The 20,368-nt window shown below is 43.8% G+C and overlaps 1 protein-coding gene across 5 annotated transcripts in view; it reads right to left on the bottom strand.

Annotated features, from left to right (window-relative positions):
• Positions 1–15,189: 15,189 nt before the first annotated feature.
• NCOA2 (nuclear receptor coactivator 2) overlaps positions 15,190–20,368 on the bottom strand; it is a 290,146-nt gene continuing 284,967 nt past the window's right edge. For all 5 annotated transcript variants that reach the window (XM_053660857.1, XM_053660858.1, XM_053660855.1 and 2 more), the window contains one exon: positions 15,190–19,006. In XM_053660857.1, the coding sequence (XP_053516832.1) occupies positions 18,995–19,006 (12 nt within the window). In that variant the 3' untranslated portion in view covers positions 15,190–18,994. The remainder of the gene's footprint in view (positions 19,007–20,368) is intronic.

Here is a 20,368-nt window from a genome sequence, read left to right as displayed (position 1 = left end):
TTCAGATAAGTTTTCCACTTGTGGCTGTTCCTCTTCCCCTTCTGGTACCCCTATAATTTGGATGTTGGAATGTTTAAAGATGTCTTGAAAGTTCCTAAGCCTTCCCTCATTTTTTTGAATTCTTGTTTCTTCGTCCTTTTCTGTCTGGTCATTTTTTTCCTCTTTCTGGTCCACTCCTTTGATTTGAGTCCCAGTTTCCTTTCCATTACTATTGGTTCCCTGTGCATTTCCCTTCATTTCAATTAGTTTAGCCTCCATATGTTTCTCTAATTTGTGACTAAAACCAACCAGTTCTGTGAGCATCCTGATCACCAGTGTTTTGAACTGTGCATCTGAAAGTTTTGCTATTTCTTCGTCGCTTAGACTTATGGGCTCTGGGGCTTTGAGATCTTCTTGAGTCATTTTTGGTCTGTTCATGCCTGTTAAGTATGAGGAGCGGAGCCTTAAGGGTTCAGCAGGGCGGGGCCACCCAGGCCTCTGGTTTGCGATGCTGTAGGTGGGGGCAGGGTCAGAGAGGGACAATGGTGGTCTCCTCTGCTGCTTCCTGCCACTGGGGCCTGCGCAGTCTGTCTCACTGCTCGCTCCTTCACCGTTTTATCTGCACACAAATGTGTGGCCTTGGTCAGCCACCGCCTTGCACCCTCAGTGGGTCTGCCCACTACTCCACACCTGGGATCTGCCCACAGCTGCCAGCGTGCCTGGTTTGTGCGCCCGGTCCTTCCGGTGGACCTTTCCTGCCCACCCCCACTCTGCTGCTGGCTCTACCCTTCTTACTGGTTTGGCCGAAGGATTCGTTGTTGTCAGACTTCCGTATAGTTCAATTTTCTGTGGTTTGGCTGCATTTTTGTTGCTAAAACTTTGTTGTTTTTAAATTGGGTTGTGTGAGAAGGTACAGTGTGTCCACCTACGCCTCCATCTTGGCGGAAGTCCCTGGCATTTTAATTATGGTGTGTCTTGGTGTGGTCCTGTTTGGGTCCAACTTGTTTGGGACTCTCTGTGCTTCCAGGTCTTATATGTCTATTTCCTTTGCCAAATTAGGGAAGTTCTCTTTCATTATTTTTTTTGAATAAGTTTTCAATATCTCTTGCTCTTCCTCTTCTTATTCTGGCATCCCTATGATTTGGATGTTAGTATGTTTGGAGATGTCCCAGAAGCTTCTTGTACTCTCCTCATTTTTTTTTTTAATTCTTCTTTCTTCATTCTGTTGTGCTTAAATGTTTATTTCTTCCTTGTGTTCCAAATTGTTGATTTGAGTCCTGGTTTTCTTCCCTTCATTATCAGTTCCCTGTAGATTTTTTAAAATTTCACTTAATGTAATCTTCATTTCTTCCTTTATATCTTTGCCATACTCAATGATTTCTCTGAGATCCTTATCACCAGTGTTTTGAACTCTGCATCTGATGAGTTGGCTATCTCCATTTTACTTAGTTGTTTTTCTGGGGTTTTGTTCTGTTCTTTCATTTGGGACATATTTCTTTATCTTCTCAATTTGGCATCCCTCCTGTGTTTGTCTCTGTTATTAGGTAGAGCTGCTTTGACTCCTTGTCTTAGTGCACTAGTTACGTTGTAGGGGGCAGAACCTTAGGTATTTGCCAGGGAGGGACAACCCACTTCACCACTTTGTGGTGCTTTGTGGGGGGGAGAGGTTGGAGAAGGGACAGTGCCACCGCCTGGCCTCTGGAGATGTCTCCGGCACTCACCCCATTTCCAGTGGTTTCGCCTACTTCCTGTACGCCAACTGGCGCCCTTCCAGCTGCTGTCCTGGGGATGATTCCCAGAGTGGGTGGGTTTGCATATGTTCTAGGATAGTTCAGACCCTTTAAGTGGACTTTCCTGAAGTTGTGAGGCTTTATCTTCCTGGCACTGGAACCCTGGGCTGCGCAGTCTGGCCTGGGGCTGAGATCACTTGCTCCGAAAACCTCCTTCTCGATTTTTACCTACTACCACAGGTGAATGTGCGGCTGCCTGTTCTGCCACCTCTCCACCCTGGCTCCTCATCTCTGCCCATCCAACCCGTCTGGATCTACGTGGCTTCTTCAAATCCTTGGTTGTCAGACTTTCTGCCAGTTTGATTTCCTGGCAGTTTTGGGTGGTTTTTGTTTTGAGGTTAGTTGTGATTCCTCTTGTGGTTGTAGGAGGAGGCAAAGTGTGTCTACCTGCACCTCCATCTTGACTGGAAGTTGCCTGTTTCTAAAGTACCCAGACCTCATATATGAGCTCAGTACATATCCTGTGTATATAGTGTCTCTTTTCTCTAGCTAGTTGGCAGGCTTTAGGGAAGGCAATCAGTTCTGCCATCTGGGCTGTAAGGAATCGTATTCTAAGAGTAACTCGAGATCCGCTATGGCCTAGTCAGCCTGACCATTTCTCATTTCTGTCGGCAGATCTGACCCGTCAATACTCAGGATCAAGTATGGACCATCCAAAGGCATTTTCTAGTAAGTGTGCATGGGCTGGGGATGATTCTTGCACAAATGTCAGGAAAAGTACATTTCCCCTTCTTTTGACTGAGAAGAAATACAGCAGAGTTCAAAGAATGATGGATAGAAATGTGTATAAGAGAAACTTATGATATTTCGTAGGAACATAATGTTATTTCTAGCTGGCTCAGCTAGAAATGTTGTGCATTTTATTAAGTAACAAAGGCTGCATAGCTTGGGGAGCCATTAGGTTCAAGGAAGATTCTAAAACTTAGGAGTTCTTGAGGAGTCGGCTCTAGTCTGCAAACTGTGCGCTCATGCTCGTGTTCCCGGGAGGGTGGACTGTCACCAAGGATCAGCGTGGTCCTGAAGGAGAAGCAGGTTCAGAGAAGTCGGCAGCACTCCTCCATCTCCAATACCCCGTGAGCCCTAGAAACCGTTTCAGCAGCGGGTCTGGGCCACTCTGGGAAGGCCTGCGGTCAGTCACCCAGAGGGAGTGCTCGTCTGACATGAGTCGTGTCCTAGATAATGAACCTCTCGCTGAAAAAAAGTTTGCATTTTTTGACAGGTTTTTTTTTTTGTGGTGAAAGTCAGAAGATAGGTGGAGGTTTTTTAATCTTTAGAGCTTAGCAAAAGCTCATCTGACAGAGAGTTTTGAAGTCCTGATTAAGAAGCTGTAAAAAGAGCCCTGGCTGATGTAGCTCAGTGGATTGAGCCCAGGCCTGCGAACCAAACTATCGCGGTTTGATTCCCAGTCAGGGCACATGCCTGGGTTGCAGGCCAGTTCCCAGCAGGGGACGCATGAGAGGCAACCATACATTGACATTTCTCTCCCTCTCTCCTTCCCAAGATAATAAAATCTTAAAAAAAAAAAAAAAGCTGTAAAAAGCGAAGAAACCAGGGTGCCAGATTTCAGAGGCATAACGATGCACCTGTGCTGGCTTTTGCCAAGGCCAGGTGAACAGGCCTTGGTGACTGAGTTTAAGAGAACAGGCTCTAAGGGAGGTGCAGCATAGAGTGTGGGGTATAATTACTTTAATAAATGCTCCGAGATGGTGAATAAATCTGTACACCCCGTTCATTGAGTTACTTAACAGTCAGGAGTGTTATAAATACTAGTGCAAGGTGAAATGAGTCTTTTGTCTATTAGGCCTTTTACTATGGCCCCCGATTCTTCCTTTCCTTCTTGCTTCAAGGGCGTTATGCAAGCCTGGGTAAATTTGGAATGGGTCAGTCTGAACCTTGATGAGCTCACCCCCAGCAATCCTGAAAATGATGGCAAGTCTTTGGCCCATTAGGGCTCTGGTACTTCCCAGAGATCTTCACATTGCGTCTGACATACGTATTTGTACCCATTAGCAATGGTCTGATTACGAAGAGGGACCTTCTCAGGAATTTCATGGAAGAGACCTTTGTAGGAACTTATTCTGGCCATGCCATTTCCATAAGAAATCTCTCTCCTCATTATGTTTAGGCTGGTGTCATCTCACAGGGGAAGAGCATGTTTTTAGCAAAGATCCAGAATAACTGCAACTGGTACACTGAGAATGTACGCAGGCCGTTGGAGACATGTCCACCCCTGGCTTTTCACTGACTCCAGTGCAGCGGGATGGACTTGGTCGAGAGTTGTTTTGGAAAGTTAGCATCTGCATTCCGTTTCTCTATGGAAACAGTGACTGTGGTCCAGAATTGCTTATTCATTCTGCTTGTGCATTTAAAGGGAGAAGTGGGAGTCGCATGTTACCTTTTCCCTTGGAGCCCTCTTATTATTTCTTAGAGTTTTCCTTGCCCAAAGTGGGAGTTGGTATTCCAGCATCCTTTTTGTTCATTGTAGCATCAAGTACCCTTAGCAAAGGGCACTTTTGGGGAGGGCATAAGGAGTGTCTGGGGTTACTCAGTTTAATTTCATAAGCCATTAACTCGTTTAGGGTCTAACTCTGTTTTTGTCCTTGATCCATCTGAACGTGTTTGGGCAGATGGTATAATGCACTATCAGGGGAGTTATTTCCTATTCCAGCCTTCAGATGCCAATTCCCTGGTTTCTGGTTTGAGGCCGTTTGTAAAAGATGAGGATAGTGTGGCAAAAGCATCTGTCTATAGATCTACCTCAGATGGTTGTTGAAGGTGAGTGCTAAAATCTTCAATGAATTTGCACAAAAACAAAAAAAGAATATTTAGTCAATCTTATCTCAAACTATTGCTTTCGGTCAGGATTGCATCACACTTCGTGCTTTCTTTAGCCCCTGTTCTGCTCAATGAACCCCAGGAAGGTGTGGGTTGTGTCCCAGGTCCTCCCAATGGACTCTCTCCGGCTGGGGACCTGTCGGTCAATACACATGGTAGTTGATGCAGGTCAGGGAGGTGGCGATCATAGCTTCATTGCAGCAGCTTAAATTTTAAGGTTCTTCATGTTAGTTACTCATAAAGGCTGACCATTACATACTGAAGTAAGCAATCAGTCTATGGCCATACCACTCTGAACACGCCCACTCTCATCTGAATTAGGCAGTTAAATTTGTTGTCCTTTCCTTTCGCTCCTTGTTTTTTATTTGGGGGGGGCGGGTCATACTGACAGTTCCTCAAATTGAAAATTGAAAGGTCCTCATATGGGAAGCTCCGCAGTTAGTAAATCATGTCACATGCACAAGAATTTGAATTATAATGAGACTATACACAACAAACAGGTGTTCAGTCTGCCAGAAGCCCGGGCCTCGGCTGCGACGGCCCCTGGAAGCGGCACACGAGTCAGCTGAGTTGTCTGTGTGCCCCTGACTTCAGACCCAGCTGGGGGCTGCCTGTCTCCAACCACAGACCTAACGACTGCAGCCCAGGTGAGCGAAGGTTTTGGAGATCTTCTCCTCCCAGACCCACTCTTAGGGACAGAAAGATAGGTTGGAGAAATACAAACTTTGAAAGTTTTTTGGTGGTTAGCCAAGGCGAACTTCATCTGCTGAGAAACAGCAGCATGGCAAGACCTGAAACCTGCCAAGCCTGGCCTCATGCCCTGTTGGGTTCTGCTCATTGACCGTCCTTTGCTCTTCCCCGCCTTTTAGCCGATGACACACAGCAAGACAGGAAAAGCTAAAGGGAGTTTAGATGGAAAACAATTTCACCGAGAATTTTTAAATTTTTTTATTTATTTACTTTTAGAGAGAGGGGAAGGGAGGGAGAAAGAGAGGGAGATAAACATTCATATGTGGTTGCTTCTCATGTGGTCCCCACTGGGGACCTGGCCTGCAACCAGGTATGTGCCCTGACTGGGAATCAGACCCAGCCCTGACCCTTTGGTTCGCAGCCTGCACTCAATCCACTGAGCTACACCAGCCAGGGTGAGGATTTTTAGAAGTAGAGGTTTAATCAGGGACACGGATTTCAGTGGGTGACATCTGGTTTTCCTGAGAAAAATCAGGTATGTCAAAGAAACTGGAGTTCAGCCCAGCGTGTGATTCGCCTCTCTGTCATGGGCCAGGAGCTTCCAGTGGAGGAATGCCAGGTGACACATGAGGTACTCAAATTAAGGGTCCTGGTGACTCATGACGGGGGGGAGGGGGCGTTCACAGCTGAGTCCCCTGAAATTTCCACATTCTGGAAAGCCTCCTCAAACAAAACAACATGTGAGAACAGCCCATACACAATCCTGGAGTGGCTTCTTATTGTGGAACTTGAGTGTACAATCTTTGTTTCTTCGAGTTGAGTTTGGAAGTTCCTAGGGTGGGCTGTCGGAAGTTGGAAGTGCTCTGTGACCGGCTGATTTCTCGAGGCCATGCACGCTTGATATAAACAAGATGAGGTTCTGATTGAAAAAAGAAGTAATACTCAAAGCACAACACTTTGCACACTTGTAACTGATAGGGTTGTTGTTCTGGCTCTATTTTACACAAGCAATGGGGGTTATTATTCACAATTGTAACAGTGAAAGCTATAATTTTCTTATAGCTTTTCTTATGTATTATTTTTTAAAAATAATAAATTTTCTTATTTTTAAAAAATATTTTATTTACTTGTTTTTAGAGAGAGGGGAAGGGAAGGAGAAAGAGTGGGAGAGAAACATCAATGTGTGGTTGCCTCTCACGTGTCCCCTACTGGGGACCTGGCCTGCAACCCAGGCATGTGCCCTGGCTGGGAATCGAACCAGCGACCCTTTGCTTCACAGGCTCGTGCTCAATCCACTGAGCTATACCAGCAAGGGCTATTTTCTTAGTTTTTAATGTTGAGGAAGAAACTGAGTAGATAATTTCTGAAGGAGGTTCCAGACAACAACAACAAAAAAGGTTTTATTTATTTTTATAGAGAGGGGAAGGGAGGGAGAAAAAGGGGAGGAGAAATACTCATTGGTTGCCTATTACATGCCCCCAACTGGGGACTGAACCAGCAAATCAGGCCCTTGTCCTGGCCAGGGATTGAACTGGTGACCTTTTTGTTCACAGGTCAGCACTCAATCTACTTAGCCACACCAGCCCAGGCCTGCTTATAATATTTAAATAGAATAGAAAATAAACAAAATAAGAAAAAGAACAACTAAAAAAAATCAGGAGGAAGAGATTCATAAAAAATAAAAACCAAACTTGATGTACTGAAAACTAAAATATGCCCTAACTGGGTAGCTCAGTTGGTTAGAGTATCGTTGTCCTAAAATGCTAAGGTTGCGGGTTAGATCAGGGCACATGCAAGAATCATCCAATGAGTGCATCAATAAGCGGAACAACAAATTGATGTTTCTCTCTCTCTTCCTTTATCTAAAATAAATTTAGATACACACACATATACACACACACACATGCACACAGGTTTATATAAGGCTAAAAATAATGGCATTGATAAATGAAACCTTAGCTGCTTCTTCGGAAAGATCATTAGACTGGACAAACGTCTGGCAAACATGACCAAGGCTGGGTGGGGAGTGTATAGTAATGGTAATAAGAAAGAAAACACAACCATATAGATAAAGATAAGATTAAAGTCACTATTACAGAAGTCTTTGTAAATCTTTACGTAGTAAAAGCAGATAAAGATGGAACTCTAAAAGCCTGATCTCACGTATCACAGGGGCAAAAATTGCAAATAAAGTGAGACACTGAAATCTAATAAGATACTAAAAATTTATCATACAGAATTCTCCTTTTGTGTTCCCAGAATTCAGCCCAGGAAGGATTAATGGCCGTAGGAATTGCCCTACAAGTGTAAACAGAACAGGACAGTATTCGAATCAACAGCTGGACATTGTTGGGCAACAGAGGGCGCAAGACTGATACCAAAAAAGGGAATGAATGAGTAAGTGTTAACAACGCTTGAGCTTTTTACCGTATTGAGTCAGTTTCCCTGATGTAGAGCAGGAAGAGGGACCCCAAACCAAGCCCAGTGTTGAAGAGTTGAAGACACACACACACACACACACACACACACACACACACACACGAGACAGGCCATGAACCAGCAAGAGTGGCCCTGGTAACTAGGGTGATGCCCTGGCCGCGCAGGGGATTCTGGGGGAGCCTTTGGAAGGAGAGCCTGGAAGCTCTCTTGGATTCTCTCCTCTTTCCCCGATCGACTGGGGCTGGAGTTCTTGGGACCTGGGCCTGGGCACCAGGTGGCCTGGAATGCCAGGGCCGCTCCCTGAGTGTCTGGGGCTGACCCGGAGTGAAGCAAGCTCGGGTAAGAGGGGAGGGGAGGGGAGGCAGGGCGGCAGGCCCGGCACCCCTCCCCCACACCGGAGTCCTGCCCGTGGCCCATACCTCCAGTCTGGGCCTGGCAGGCCCCGAGCCCCTTCCTCAGATGGGAGGGCACAGGGACCCGTTGGTGACAGCTCCACCGCAGGGGGGACAGGACCACCTGCCGCCCACGCATTCCTCCAGCAGGAGCCTGGCTACCGGTGGTTCCTGCTGCGGCTACCGATCTGTGGGCATAGCGGCCGCTGCCGTTGGGAGCTTAGGCCCACTCAGCTGGAAGCCAGCTCCCTGGAGGCAGGGTCGGAGGCAGGGTCCCATGCTGGGATCCGTGCCTGACCGGACTGCAGCCTTTGGGGCTCTAGGACCCAGTGCAGCACAGCCCACCGGCCCTGGACTGCTTCCCCTCTCTGGCCCGGAGACTGAAAGCAGCCCGAGCAGGGAAAGCTCCTCCCAGCGGGCTTCCCTTGCACTGTCGTCTGGAGTGATCTGGCAGCGCACCCCCAGACCCTGAGACAGAGCCACTGCGAGACGATGGAGACCCTGAAACCCAGGATTGCCTACCGCAGAGAGGGTGGGGAGAGCTGTTTGCGTAGCTGGCTTAAACTCCGAAAGGACAGAAATGCAATAATGGGGACCTTCTGGGTTTGGCTTTGGAGTTGAATGTTCCTGGGGGTGACTGGTTTACAGTGCTTTGCAAATGGGGTTGGCTCGGAATGTTTCCAGCTTGCTCAGTTCGGGTTTCCTGGGAATAAAAACCTGTTTCCTTCATCACCAATCTTTGTAGTATGTGTATACACAGGACAAGTGGCCTGACCCCACGCTGTCCAGTTACATTGGGACAAGTGTAATAGGGAAAGTGAGTCGGATAAAAGGCCAAGCAGTTTGCAGCCAGTAAATCTCCAAATGCCACCTGTCTAACCAAGGACACTTAAAATAGTTTACATTCCTCCTCCCCTAACTGGAGGGTAAATAGCTTCTAGATAGCAGAAATCCAATTAGTATCACTTGTGCAAACCACACCCCAGGGTGGATGAAGGGAATAAATTTCATTTTGGTGTATCAGTATCAAACTGATGAACATTTGCCCTCGCTGTTGTAGCTCAGTGGATTGAGCGCTGGTTGTGGGCCGGTTCGTATTGGGGGACGCATGAGAGGCAACCATGCAGAGCTGTTTCTCTCCCTCTCTCCTTCCCTTCCTCTCTAAAGATAAAACAACAACAACAACAACAAAAACCCCTGATGAATATTCTGTGGCCACCCTCTCCTAAGACCTGCCCTAAATTCCCAGCCTTTAAAACCCTTAAGACAAAGAGCCTAGGGCATGGTCTGCCTCCCAAAGAATTCCATACCTTTCCCTTCTCCTTCTTCCCCCACAGGTGTGCATCTCCTAAACTTTAGGGGATGTCAGGAGACTTGCAACCAGGGGAGCAATGGACAGCAGCAGCTCATCTCAGGTGAAGCCCCTGAGCCCCTCTCCAAGGCCCCCTTTTCTCTGACTCTGCAATGAGCTGGCAGGCGCCCCACCTTGGCTCACTTGTCAGTGTGACTTCTACTCCCCATGAAGCAAAGCAGCTTTGCCTACGCACTCTCCTGTTGCTTCTGTCCTAAGCCCTTCCTTTGTTTCACTGTCTTTGGCTTTAATAAATGTTCTCTCAAAATCACCTGGACTGGTGCTGTGAAGTCTTTCCTGCACAAAGTCAAGAACCCACAAACTAAGGCTGGCCCTAGGCATACACACGCGGGCCCCAGTCACTTTCCAGTAACACACAGGCCAGCAATGTGGTTGGAATTGTGGGGCAGGATACTAATGAGGAGGGATCTGGAAATCAGCAAAGGGTTGTCCTTGGATCTGTTACTGAGTACGGGCAAGTGCATGTATGAGTGGAAATGACACGAGGCCAGAGAAGGAACTGCTGGAAAGCAGTAGGCCAGACAGTTCTAGGATTATACAGAACTGAGAATACTTCACATTCCAACCAGAGCAGCGGTGTTTGTGGACCAGTTCTCCAGGCCCCAGTTCCACGGGGCAATGCGCAGAGGGTCAGAGGGCTCCGGATGGTGGGCTGTGTCAGGGGGTGTAGGGTACTGGAGTCTCATAATGGGCAGTGATTATGCCTCTGCTTTGCTATTATTTTCAAAGACAGTTTCCCATCCAAATGTACTTGAAACCATAGTCCAGAGCAGAGGGTAGTCTGCTTTGCTGGCAAGTTGTGCGGAGAGACCAAGGAGAACAGTCTCCCAACACCATTTCGGGAGCCTGCTGCTTCAAAGGGGCGTGTGAGGTCTTCTCTGGACTCCAGTGGACGGATAAACTGACTGAAAGAAAGAGGAAGTCAACACACTTTACGTAGCATCTTCCCAAGAAGTTACTTTACTGACTTAAAAAATATATATTTTTTTAGAGAGAGTGGAAGGGAGGGAGAAGGAGAAACATGAATGTGTGGTTGCCTCTTACAAGCCCCCCTACCGGGGTCCCGGCCCACAACCCAGGCATGTGCCCTGCCTGGGAATTGAACTGGTGACCCTTTGGTTCACAGGCTGGCGTTCAATCCACTGAGCCACACCAGCCAGGGTCCTACTTTACTGATTTTTTAAAAATGTCCCTTTATTTAAAAATTTGCAACCTTTCCTATAAGGTACGCATGGAAAATGAACTGCGTTCTCAGTTTATGACTTTCTTATTTCTGATTAGTTGCCTGTTTCCTGGGTGCTTGCATCCTGTTTTTTTCTTCTTAAAAGTATTTTTATCAATTCGGAACATAGTTCCCTTCTCGTCTGCCTCTAATACTCCCTTTCTAGATCTGCTTCTACTGGGCACTCTCAATTTGGCCTTAGTTCACCATTGGATTTGGGCAATGCAAGACATGTTAATTTTTCTTAGACTAAGTACATAGGGAAACTAGAAACTGTACCATTTTTCTGGTTTTCATTAGTTTTTAGAGTTCTAATAATTTGCAACTTACACATTACTGCTACGTACAACATTTTTTACCTTTGAAGAGCAGGATTCCCCCCCCAGCACAGCCATAAGGATCCACCTTTACTTAAAATTCTGTATTAGTCTGAGACCAATCAGCCCAGCGAAACCATAGAGTAATTTAAACCAGGAAAGCTTAATATAAAGAATTGTTACCTACAGCAGGGATAGGCTGGTAAGAAGTAAAGAGAACTAAGTCTAAAGAACATAGGAAGAATGAACAGGGCATATCTATTAGCTATCAAAATACTGTATCTATTAGCCACCAGGACCCAATAGGCTGAGACGCAGACTTGTCGAAAGCTCGGCTGCAACTACTGAAGGGCGGGTTGCTGTGGTGCCACACTGGTGGGACTTGCCAGAACGCAGCCCTCTAGTGTGCTGGAGAAAGCTGCTCCCAGGGAGATGTCTCACTGGACGCACTCTGCTACGCAACCACCTGCGGGAGCTGCTGGCTACGGCGCTGCACTGCGGCGGGAGGCTGGGGAGCCACGCACCCTGCAGGATCCTGCTGAGATAGCACCTGAACTGTAAAGTGAAACTGCTGCCTCCTGTAACGTCTCTCCAGCGCCCTCTGCTGACAAAGCTTCAGTGCCAGCCGACAACTTAAAGGACTTGGGATTTGTTTTCCTAAAACGCTGAGTGAATTTGGGGCTGAGAGAAAACAAGTCAATAACCAACATAAAGTCCATCTGGTAAATGAATCCAGGACTTTTACCCTTGAAAATCTAGGCTTGGTTTCCTTGGTTTTAAAATGGTGGTCTTGGGGTAATGCAGACTTGAAATTCCTTTTAATTCTAATATCCCAGTTATTTTTAAACCAAAGGAGTGAACTCTTCATCCACTCTTCCCTTTTAGTACTATAGTTGTGCTGTTTCAAGAGTGTTTGTCAGTCTTTGGAAAGACTGTAGTAAAATTTTGTTCACTCTCAGTTCATATGTTCAAGCCTGTTAGAACCTGTTCTAGAAAGTTTGTGTGTGTGTGTGATGTTAAACATGGTTGGCCTATTGCCATTTGTGGCTCACCTTATGGGTCCCAAATGAAGTAGTGTCAGTCTGTTCAGGCTGCTGTGACAGAATACCATATCTTTATTCCTCAGTTCTGGAGGCTGAGAAGTCCAAGGTCAAGTGCCAGCAGGTTGGACGTCTGGTAAGAATGCACTTCCCAGTTCATTAAACAGTGGTCCTCTCCTGTGTCCTCACATAGGGCGGGGGGCAGCAAAGGAGCTCTCTGGGTCTCTTTTAAAGGGGCACAAACCCCATTCATGAATGTGCTACTCTTATGACCTAATGACCCACGAATGCCCACCTCCAAATGCCATCACACTGCAGATCAGGTTTCAACATACACATTTTAGGGAGGCACATATATTCCGTTTTTAACCCAAAGTAAAACTGAATCTTCCCAGGTGCTCCCATTACGTTCCCTTCAAGGATCTACTTTGTCTCCAAATCCCTTGCCTTGGCCTGTCAGGTCTGGTGTGATCTGGCCCCTGGCTGCTTCTTGGGCTTCATCTTGCCCTGTCACTGGTCCCCTGCAGCCCAGACTGCGTGCTGGGTTGTGCCACAACCTTTGTGCGCTGTTCCTCCTACCGAAGCATTCTCGCCCCCACGCCAGTTCTTACACGTCACACTACCTGTTTCTGATCTCTGATCAAATGTGTAAGGGATAAGTTTATCAAAAGCACTTATAACTTTATATATGTGCCTAATAACAATGGCCCAAAATGCAAAAGCAAAGATGACATAAAGATGAGCCAAATATACAACCATCACTGGAGACCTTAACACCTCTATTACTGACAGAAAACTAGATAAAAAAGTAGCAGTTACTCATTACATACATATAAGCTGCTTCCAAGGGTGAAAAATAAAAGTGTGAATAAATGTTAAAAAGGCATTACCAGAGTTAAATGGGCCAGTATATAATGAAAGGATCAGTTCACCTTGGAAAAATGTATATGCTCCTAATAACAGCACTTTTGAATACCATAGGCAAAAATTGCCAGGACTAAGAGGAAAAAACCCAAAGCCATAATTGGAGATTTTACTTAATAGAATAAGTAGGCAAAATGTGTGGGTTGCTGCTAAAAGCAGTAAACAAACATTTATAACCTTGAAATGCATGTATTAGAAAAGAATGGTTGAAAGTTGATAAACTATTTATATAATCATCAGGAAGTTAGGAGAGCCCTGGCTGGTGTAGCTCAGTGGATTGAGCACAGGCTTGTGAACCAACCAGTTGCTGGTTTGATTCCCAGTCAGGGCACATACCTGGGTTGCTGGCCAGGTCCCCAGTAGGGGAATGTTGAGGGGCAACCACACATTGATGTTCCTCTTCCTCTTTCTCCTTCTCTTCCCCTCTCTCTAAAAAAATAAATAAATAAGTCTTTTAAAAAGTAGAAGGAAATAAAAAAGCCACACACACACACAAAAGTAAAGTAAGCATAAGCTAGGAAAGAAAAAAAGGCTCAAACACGCGGTAAGTGGGAGAGGGCAGGGCACAACGGAAAAGATGCTCAAAACACCTCTGCTGTCTTAACTTTGTTGGCAGAATATTGCACTTTTATAAATTTATCCTTTTAATAACTCTTAAAGAATGTGTTCAGCTTTCCAACAAGGTAAACATATTCCTCTCATTTGACATGTCATTGTTCATAACCCTGATGCATTTGGCATTTGTTAACATTTACTGAGACGGGAAGTTAAAATGGTATTTTCTCCGAATGTGGCCAATCGTCTCAACACCGTTTTTTGGAATAGATTCCTATGATTAGAAATGCCATCCCTTATCACATATAAACTTACCAATGTGCAGGCTCTATTCTGTTCTGATGTATTACTTGTTTCTGTACAAGTATTTTACAGTACTAATCATTAGAAGTCCCACAGTTTTTTCCCTCCTTCACTATTTCCATTATTGTACCTTGTATCTTCCAAGTGCACTTTACTTATTGGGTTGACTGGAATTGTAATGATGCAGAGGAAGGAGTTGATGGTTTTATACTAGGAGGTCTTTGTTTTCTAGGTTCATGGAATGTCTCCGTATTTTCCCAGTGCTATGTCTTTGAGCAAAACTTTACAGTTTTCAAATACACAAAGGTCTTTCGCACGGTGCTAGGTGCAATCCTGTTTCGTAAGGCCTATATTGCTTTGTTATTGTAAATGGAAATTTAAAAAATTGTGTTGAAGTGTAGACAGAGGTATAGATTTTTTGAATATTCTATCCATCTGAGCTTTTTTATTCATTCCAAGAGCCAGTCAATTGATTCATATTCATTTGGTTTTCCCTAAAGACGGTCAAATTGGCTGAAAACGTCTTACCTCGTCTATTCCAGTCTCACACATTTCTCAGCACTGGTAGTGGGTGTCCTCACGCTGTTCTAATTTATACTTCTAGTAGGATGCACCACAGTGGAATGCATCTTATCTGATAACTCAAATAACTTTAGGACATTTACTTTTCCTAGAGGTTTCAATCATTTTTTTTGAAATTTCCTCATAAATGGGAGCTGAAATTTATCCTATGTAAATGTGTCAAATGGCACCTATTAAGTTCATCAGGTTCTTTTTTCCTTCCTCTAACTCATTAATGTAGTTAATAGCACTGGCAGGGTTTTCTAATGACTCATAGTGTTTTTGGTATTTTTTAGAAATATAATTCCAGATTGTATTTACTAGCATTTCATATAGTTTATTAACTGGGTTTTAGGTATTATAACCTATATTGTTATCAACTGTTAAACAAATCAATCTATTAAAGTGATCCTGAATATCGTAATGTGTGATGTGTATAAGCCTAAGGCAGCTGGGAATCCACATTATTCTCAGAGATGTTCTTGGAGAAATGGGATAAGAGGTAACACAGGCTTGTAACATGACTTAGGGCTCAGTGGACGGACTTAGATTTGGCCTGTGTTTGCCATTAAGTGGTTGGATAATTTTAAACAAAACTCACCCTTCTTGGCTTAAAATTAAAAATTTATAAAATGGGTTACTGGGAGAACCAAATGTTAACATGTCCACTCCTGCATAAGTGTAAGACATTATTAAATTAGAAGTCAGGCATTTTAAATTTAAATGCACTTAAGGTACAATATAAAAACATTACAATCTCCGAAGCCATGTAAAACCCGAAGGCATTAAAATTTATTAAATGATGCAATAACAACAGAATTCTTTATTTACAATAGCATTATTTAACATCAAATAAGCAAAGAGCATCAGCAAAGCAATATTAACTTGCATAAATGTATTTAAAATTTCTCTGAATAGATCTACCTTTGCATAAACTGCTCACACTAGAAATACAAACATCGATGCAGGTGAACAAGGTGATGTTCAGAGTCAAGTCCATTCTGAAAATAAATCACAACCTGAAACACTGTAAGCTTTCTCCTGAAGAACCATAGTTAATATATTGCTTAATTTTACCCTTGTATAATCTTTTCATATACACACATCTCAGATGCAACTTAATGAAGAACTGTACAAATAAACCCACAAATGACAAAGGAAAAATAATGACAGTTAAATGTTTGAAGAACTGTATCATCATCACTATTTAACATAAAGGTTAAGTGATGATGTACTTATTCAAAAATTGTACACAATTCACTATACAAATATAATACATTGGACAGCTATGTAGGAATATACAAGACTTAAAAACAGATCTAAGGCATTATGCTAGATTTTAGCATTTTGAGGTTCTTGCACATAGCTTTTACCTGTAGTAAGAAACTTAAAAGAGTTTGTTTTAGTCTATAAAGAAACACCAGGGAGAAAAGTCTAATTAAAATCGAAGCCACTACAGTAATTTTCTTTTGTGCAGAGAATGCTTTGCTCTTAGGCAGCATACTACCATACAAATACTAGAAAATTTTAAATTCACACCAACAATTAATGGCTTAAGTTGCATTTCAAAATTGATTGTGTATCTTTGGGTTCTACAGTGGGTGTGCGCCGCACATCTCATGTGTTCAGCCCCTATGAACTCCATTTTTAAACACAGATTAAAAACTGCATTATATAAACTGCAAAAACATCGCTTTCCACCATTACAGGCCACAGGAGATGCGTGTGGGCGGGGCATCAGAATCTTTGAGCCAAACGAATTCATTGTAGTCAAAGAGCTCACTTCACTTTTCCAACTTACCACATTACACAGACACTTAAATGAGTCTTACAGCCAAGGGAACGTATGTATACTTTTCACATTATTCGCTTTTTCACATTTAATAATATAAGTAAAACACTGATTCTTTGTCCTATGAAAGAAAAACCGAGGACTCAGTCTAACAAATTTACTGTGTACAGCTTGAGAAATACTGATAACGAAGGGGATCGATTTGGCTTCTGCTTCTACAGTGATCAATATGATCAGAGGATTCCTTCACTTCCTTTTCTTCTCTTAATTAGATGTAAAGCAAAATCTATTCCCTGATCTGAGCCACAAGAGAATCTATCATCTCTTTTCCTTCAAAGCAGCCATGACCGTGAATTATTCAAAATGACCAGCATCACAGGTTTACAGATTTGTCTGACTTGGGGTTGACGTTAAGACACCACTGTGGGCAGACGGATACACAGTAAAAGAGACACAGGTATTTTTTTGGACAGTGTTATAGCGAAAGGGGACTAACAACTCAAGACAGAACAAACCCAGCTTTCTCCTTTGTGCTGTGTCAAGTTAACGTCATTCTAAGTCACGTATTTGTAAGAAGCAACTGAAAACTGGTCACGTTGGATCATGGAGGCCACAGAGCCTCAGCACACTGATGCGGTCATGGAGTTCGGCCGACATCGCTCGTTTTTTCCACCACAGCAGGGCAACCCAATGGTTTGGGGGAGGAAAGTCGAGCCTTTTGAGGGAGGCATGTGAGTTGGTGGCCACCTCCCTGTATTGAGACCCCTCCCAAGTGGAAACAGTATCGAAATGCAAATTTCCAGGAAATTTCTTTCATATGGAGCAACACTGTCAGACTGTCTGTCTACTTACCGTTTATCTTTGGGCTATATCTCTCTCTAATCCATAATTTGTACATATAGGGAGAGATATAAATATAAATGGGGTAGTTTATCCATTTTTCACCTTGCCACAAATAAACAATCAATGAAATTTCAAGGAAAAAACCTCTCTGTTTCTAAAAAGCCTGGCTAGTGAGATATAAAATGCTTTGCTTTTTAGACATGAAAAAGACATCATTCTGAAATTTAGGTAAGAAAGTATGCATCTTAGGGGTTGGGGAGAAATAGCTCTAAAAAGGTAATCAGTTTCTTGATATTGCACTTGTCTGAAACTGACACCAATTAATAAAAGATTATTCCCCTACCAGAGTGGGCAAGAAAAACAACCATAAAAGTGGCCTGCTAGTAACACGTAGTCTTTCTAAGGTTCATTAAGAAAGAATATAAACATATAAAAATCAAGAACTGGTTCCTACAGCGGCTGCGTATCATCAGATTAGATAAATGATTTATGAGCAGAATCACAAGGTTTAGAAAATAAAAAGTCTTAAGTCTACAAATTAGGTCTAATCAAGGCATTGATATCCTTTACAAAACACCTTTAGGAGACATTGCTATGAAGATATCTAATTTAATACTGAAGTACCTCATTTTTGAGTCAACTCCACAATATGTATACCTCACAAAAATTATACAATTAAAACACTTAAGTTCTCAACTTAAATTATTGCTTGTTTACATAGAAATTGGATTTTATGTACCTTACAAAACTTCGGCTTAGTCAGCACTGCTAAAAACACAAAATAAAAAACACACGGCGGAGGTTAAATCTGTTGTGATATCTGCTGTCGATTTTGAGCACACCACGGTTTTCTGGGTCATGGGCCTGTGTCGCTGGGAACGGAACGAACATGCTTCCAGAGCAGGGTCCTAGGGGTGACTGCCATCAAGTCCTAACTCTGCTCCTCTCCTTGCCAGTAAATGCATTTTTTCTGATATTTAAGTTAGCAATTGGTGAGTGGCCGGCAAAACATTTAAGGAAATAAAGGGCTTACCTGGTTTCTGTTGCTTTTATTGTTGTTATTGTTTTTTAAATGAATGGAAGTGGGAGAACTGGGATGGGAAGAGTCAGGATCAGGGGAAAAAAGAGGAGATGCTAATTCAAACTGTCTGATCGATCTAAAGGAAACTTAATTTGGAAATGAAAAAAAATTTCCTCTCGATTCACAATGCACCAATTTATATGAACTAGATTGGTTTAACAACAACTAAAAAAGTACTTGTTAATGTTAACAGCCCTCTCACAGGCTCCTTTTCATCTGTCAGGAACTGGAAAGTTGATTGACTTAGCCTTCAGAGCTTTCTGTAGATGCCACTCTGACTTCACCGGTCTTCACTTCTTGGGTGCCTGTCCATACAACGCTGTCCTCGGTGTCCACCCTGCTTTTGTCCCAAATGCAGGGTTTAGCATAAAACACTTGTAGTTTGATTTTTTTTAAGTCCTTTTCTTTCCCCCAGATGAAATCTGAATCTTTTGTACTAGACTGATTAGTCAGGGAAAACAAAGCAAGAAACCAGTGTCTGGAACCAAACAGGAACAGAACGAGAGCATGGTTGTTTTCCTTAAATACGTACATTTAAATACATTCAATCTGACATGGGTAGGAAATTTGCCTGTCAACATTTACTTTGCAGGAGAGATCTAAGTTGCACTAAGGTGAATGCAGTGAACAGACTGAGCAACGGTCTGGAGGCGAGCTCCAGGCTGTCGAGAGCAGAGGCGGCCCCTGCACCAGCCGTTCCCCGGGGAGCCAGGCCCAGGCCCCGCGCTGAGCCTGCTCGGGCAGAACTGGCTTGCAGGTCGGTGGGATCAAGACATAGATGCAGCTCTCCAGACTGGTACGTGTTTTGAGCAAGTGAGCCTGGTCAGCTGAAGAAAGAAGCAACCAGCTACCTTCAGTGTCAGCAGTATTTCTGCAAGAAAACAGAGAAGTTGTGAAAGATCTCTGAGTTTCTGACGGTCTCTGGTAAAACCGTCATAGAGAGCCCATCACAAAAACTTCAAAATACTTGGCTGTTTTAAACAATGCCAGCTCCAAAAGCTGCCTCTGGGTGAACTACACTTCATTTTGATGCAAACAGATAGCATGTCCTTAACTGATCACAGTGTTTGAGGCCCGCAGATCCTACACACTGTCCTGAAGGACACACTGCGGTGTGTGAGGCGCCCAGTAGCTGAACGGCCCCTGCCCTGACAGCATCTGAGGCAGAGAAGGGGCCACCACTTTCTTGATTCTTCTTCAGCGTTTGCCCACGTACTTCCTCTAACAGGTCCCTCTTGACTCTCCCTTACTGAGATACTCCCAAGGTTCCATGGGTGTATTCTTCCTGGCCACCTCAGTGAGCTAAATCGCCCAGAGTTTGTTTGTGTTGTTTTTTTTAATTTAAGGGAGGGAGAAAGAGAGGGAGAGAAACATCAATGTGTGGTTGCCATTCATGCACCCCCTACTGGGGATCTGGCCTGCAACCTAGGCATGTGCCCTCAATCCACTGAGCCGTACCAGCCAGGGCCCAGGGTTTTCACTTGACAGGTGTTCTAGCTAGTTCCTGGCTGCTATGCACCGGACGGTTTGAATGACTGGATACAAAGGGTTTTTTCTTTCTGTAGTGAGCAAGAATCATGGAGGTGTTTCCATGGTTGGTGTATATATGTATTTCATTGCTTTTTCTTTGGCTATTGCCTATCTACCCCCCAAAAAGTTTTTATTCACTTAGCAAATATTAATTTAGCCCCAACTCTGTGCCAGGTGGTGGGGGTATAATCATAACACGGCGTTTCCAGTCACAGCTATCAACACGTGCTGAACAGGCCCGGCAGACGACTGAACACCAGTGTGTTCCAAGTTGTTCGAGGGGAAATATTCATTACTGTGGGAGCATATAACAACTGCTTCTGGGATTTAGATACTTAGACACAGGCTTTTAGCATCAGGGCCATTAAAGATTATCCAGTTTAAGTAAGATTAGGGAGGAAGTCAGCCCAAAATGGTGGGTTTCACCACAGTACCTTGGAAAGAGATCTGGGGAAATTATTGCCAGATTATGAATTCTAGTGGTCAGAGGTAGTTACATTCGTGGTTGGCTGGATGATTCTCCCTCCCAGGCTGAAAAAATTAGCTTAGGTGACAAGACCTCTGATGATTTCCTGTTAGAGAAGAACATTTAATGGACTTTTCTCTGTACTATATTCATTCCTAATTTGTGTCACTTAAATGATTTGACATGTAAATATGCCAAGGCTCTGACCGAAATATGAAATCACTCAAATTATAGTTA

The sequence above is a fragment of the Artibeus jamaicensis genome, unplaced genomic scaffold (assembly GCF_021234435.1).
Source record: "Artibeus jamaicensis isolate MK-2021 breed Jamaican fruit bat unplaced genomic scaffold, CSHL_Jam_final scaffold_916, whole genome shotgun sequence".
Lineage (NCBI taxonomy): Eukaryota > Metazoa > Chordata > Mammalia > Chiroptera > Phyllostomidae > Artibeus > Artibeus jamaicensis.
The sequence above is the reverse complement of the archived record's forward strand: the minus strand, read 5'-3'. Positions and strand labels throughout refer to the sequence as shown.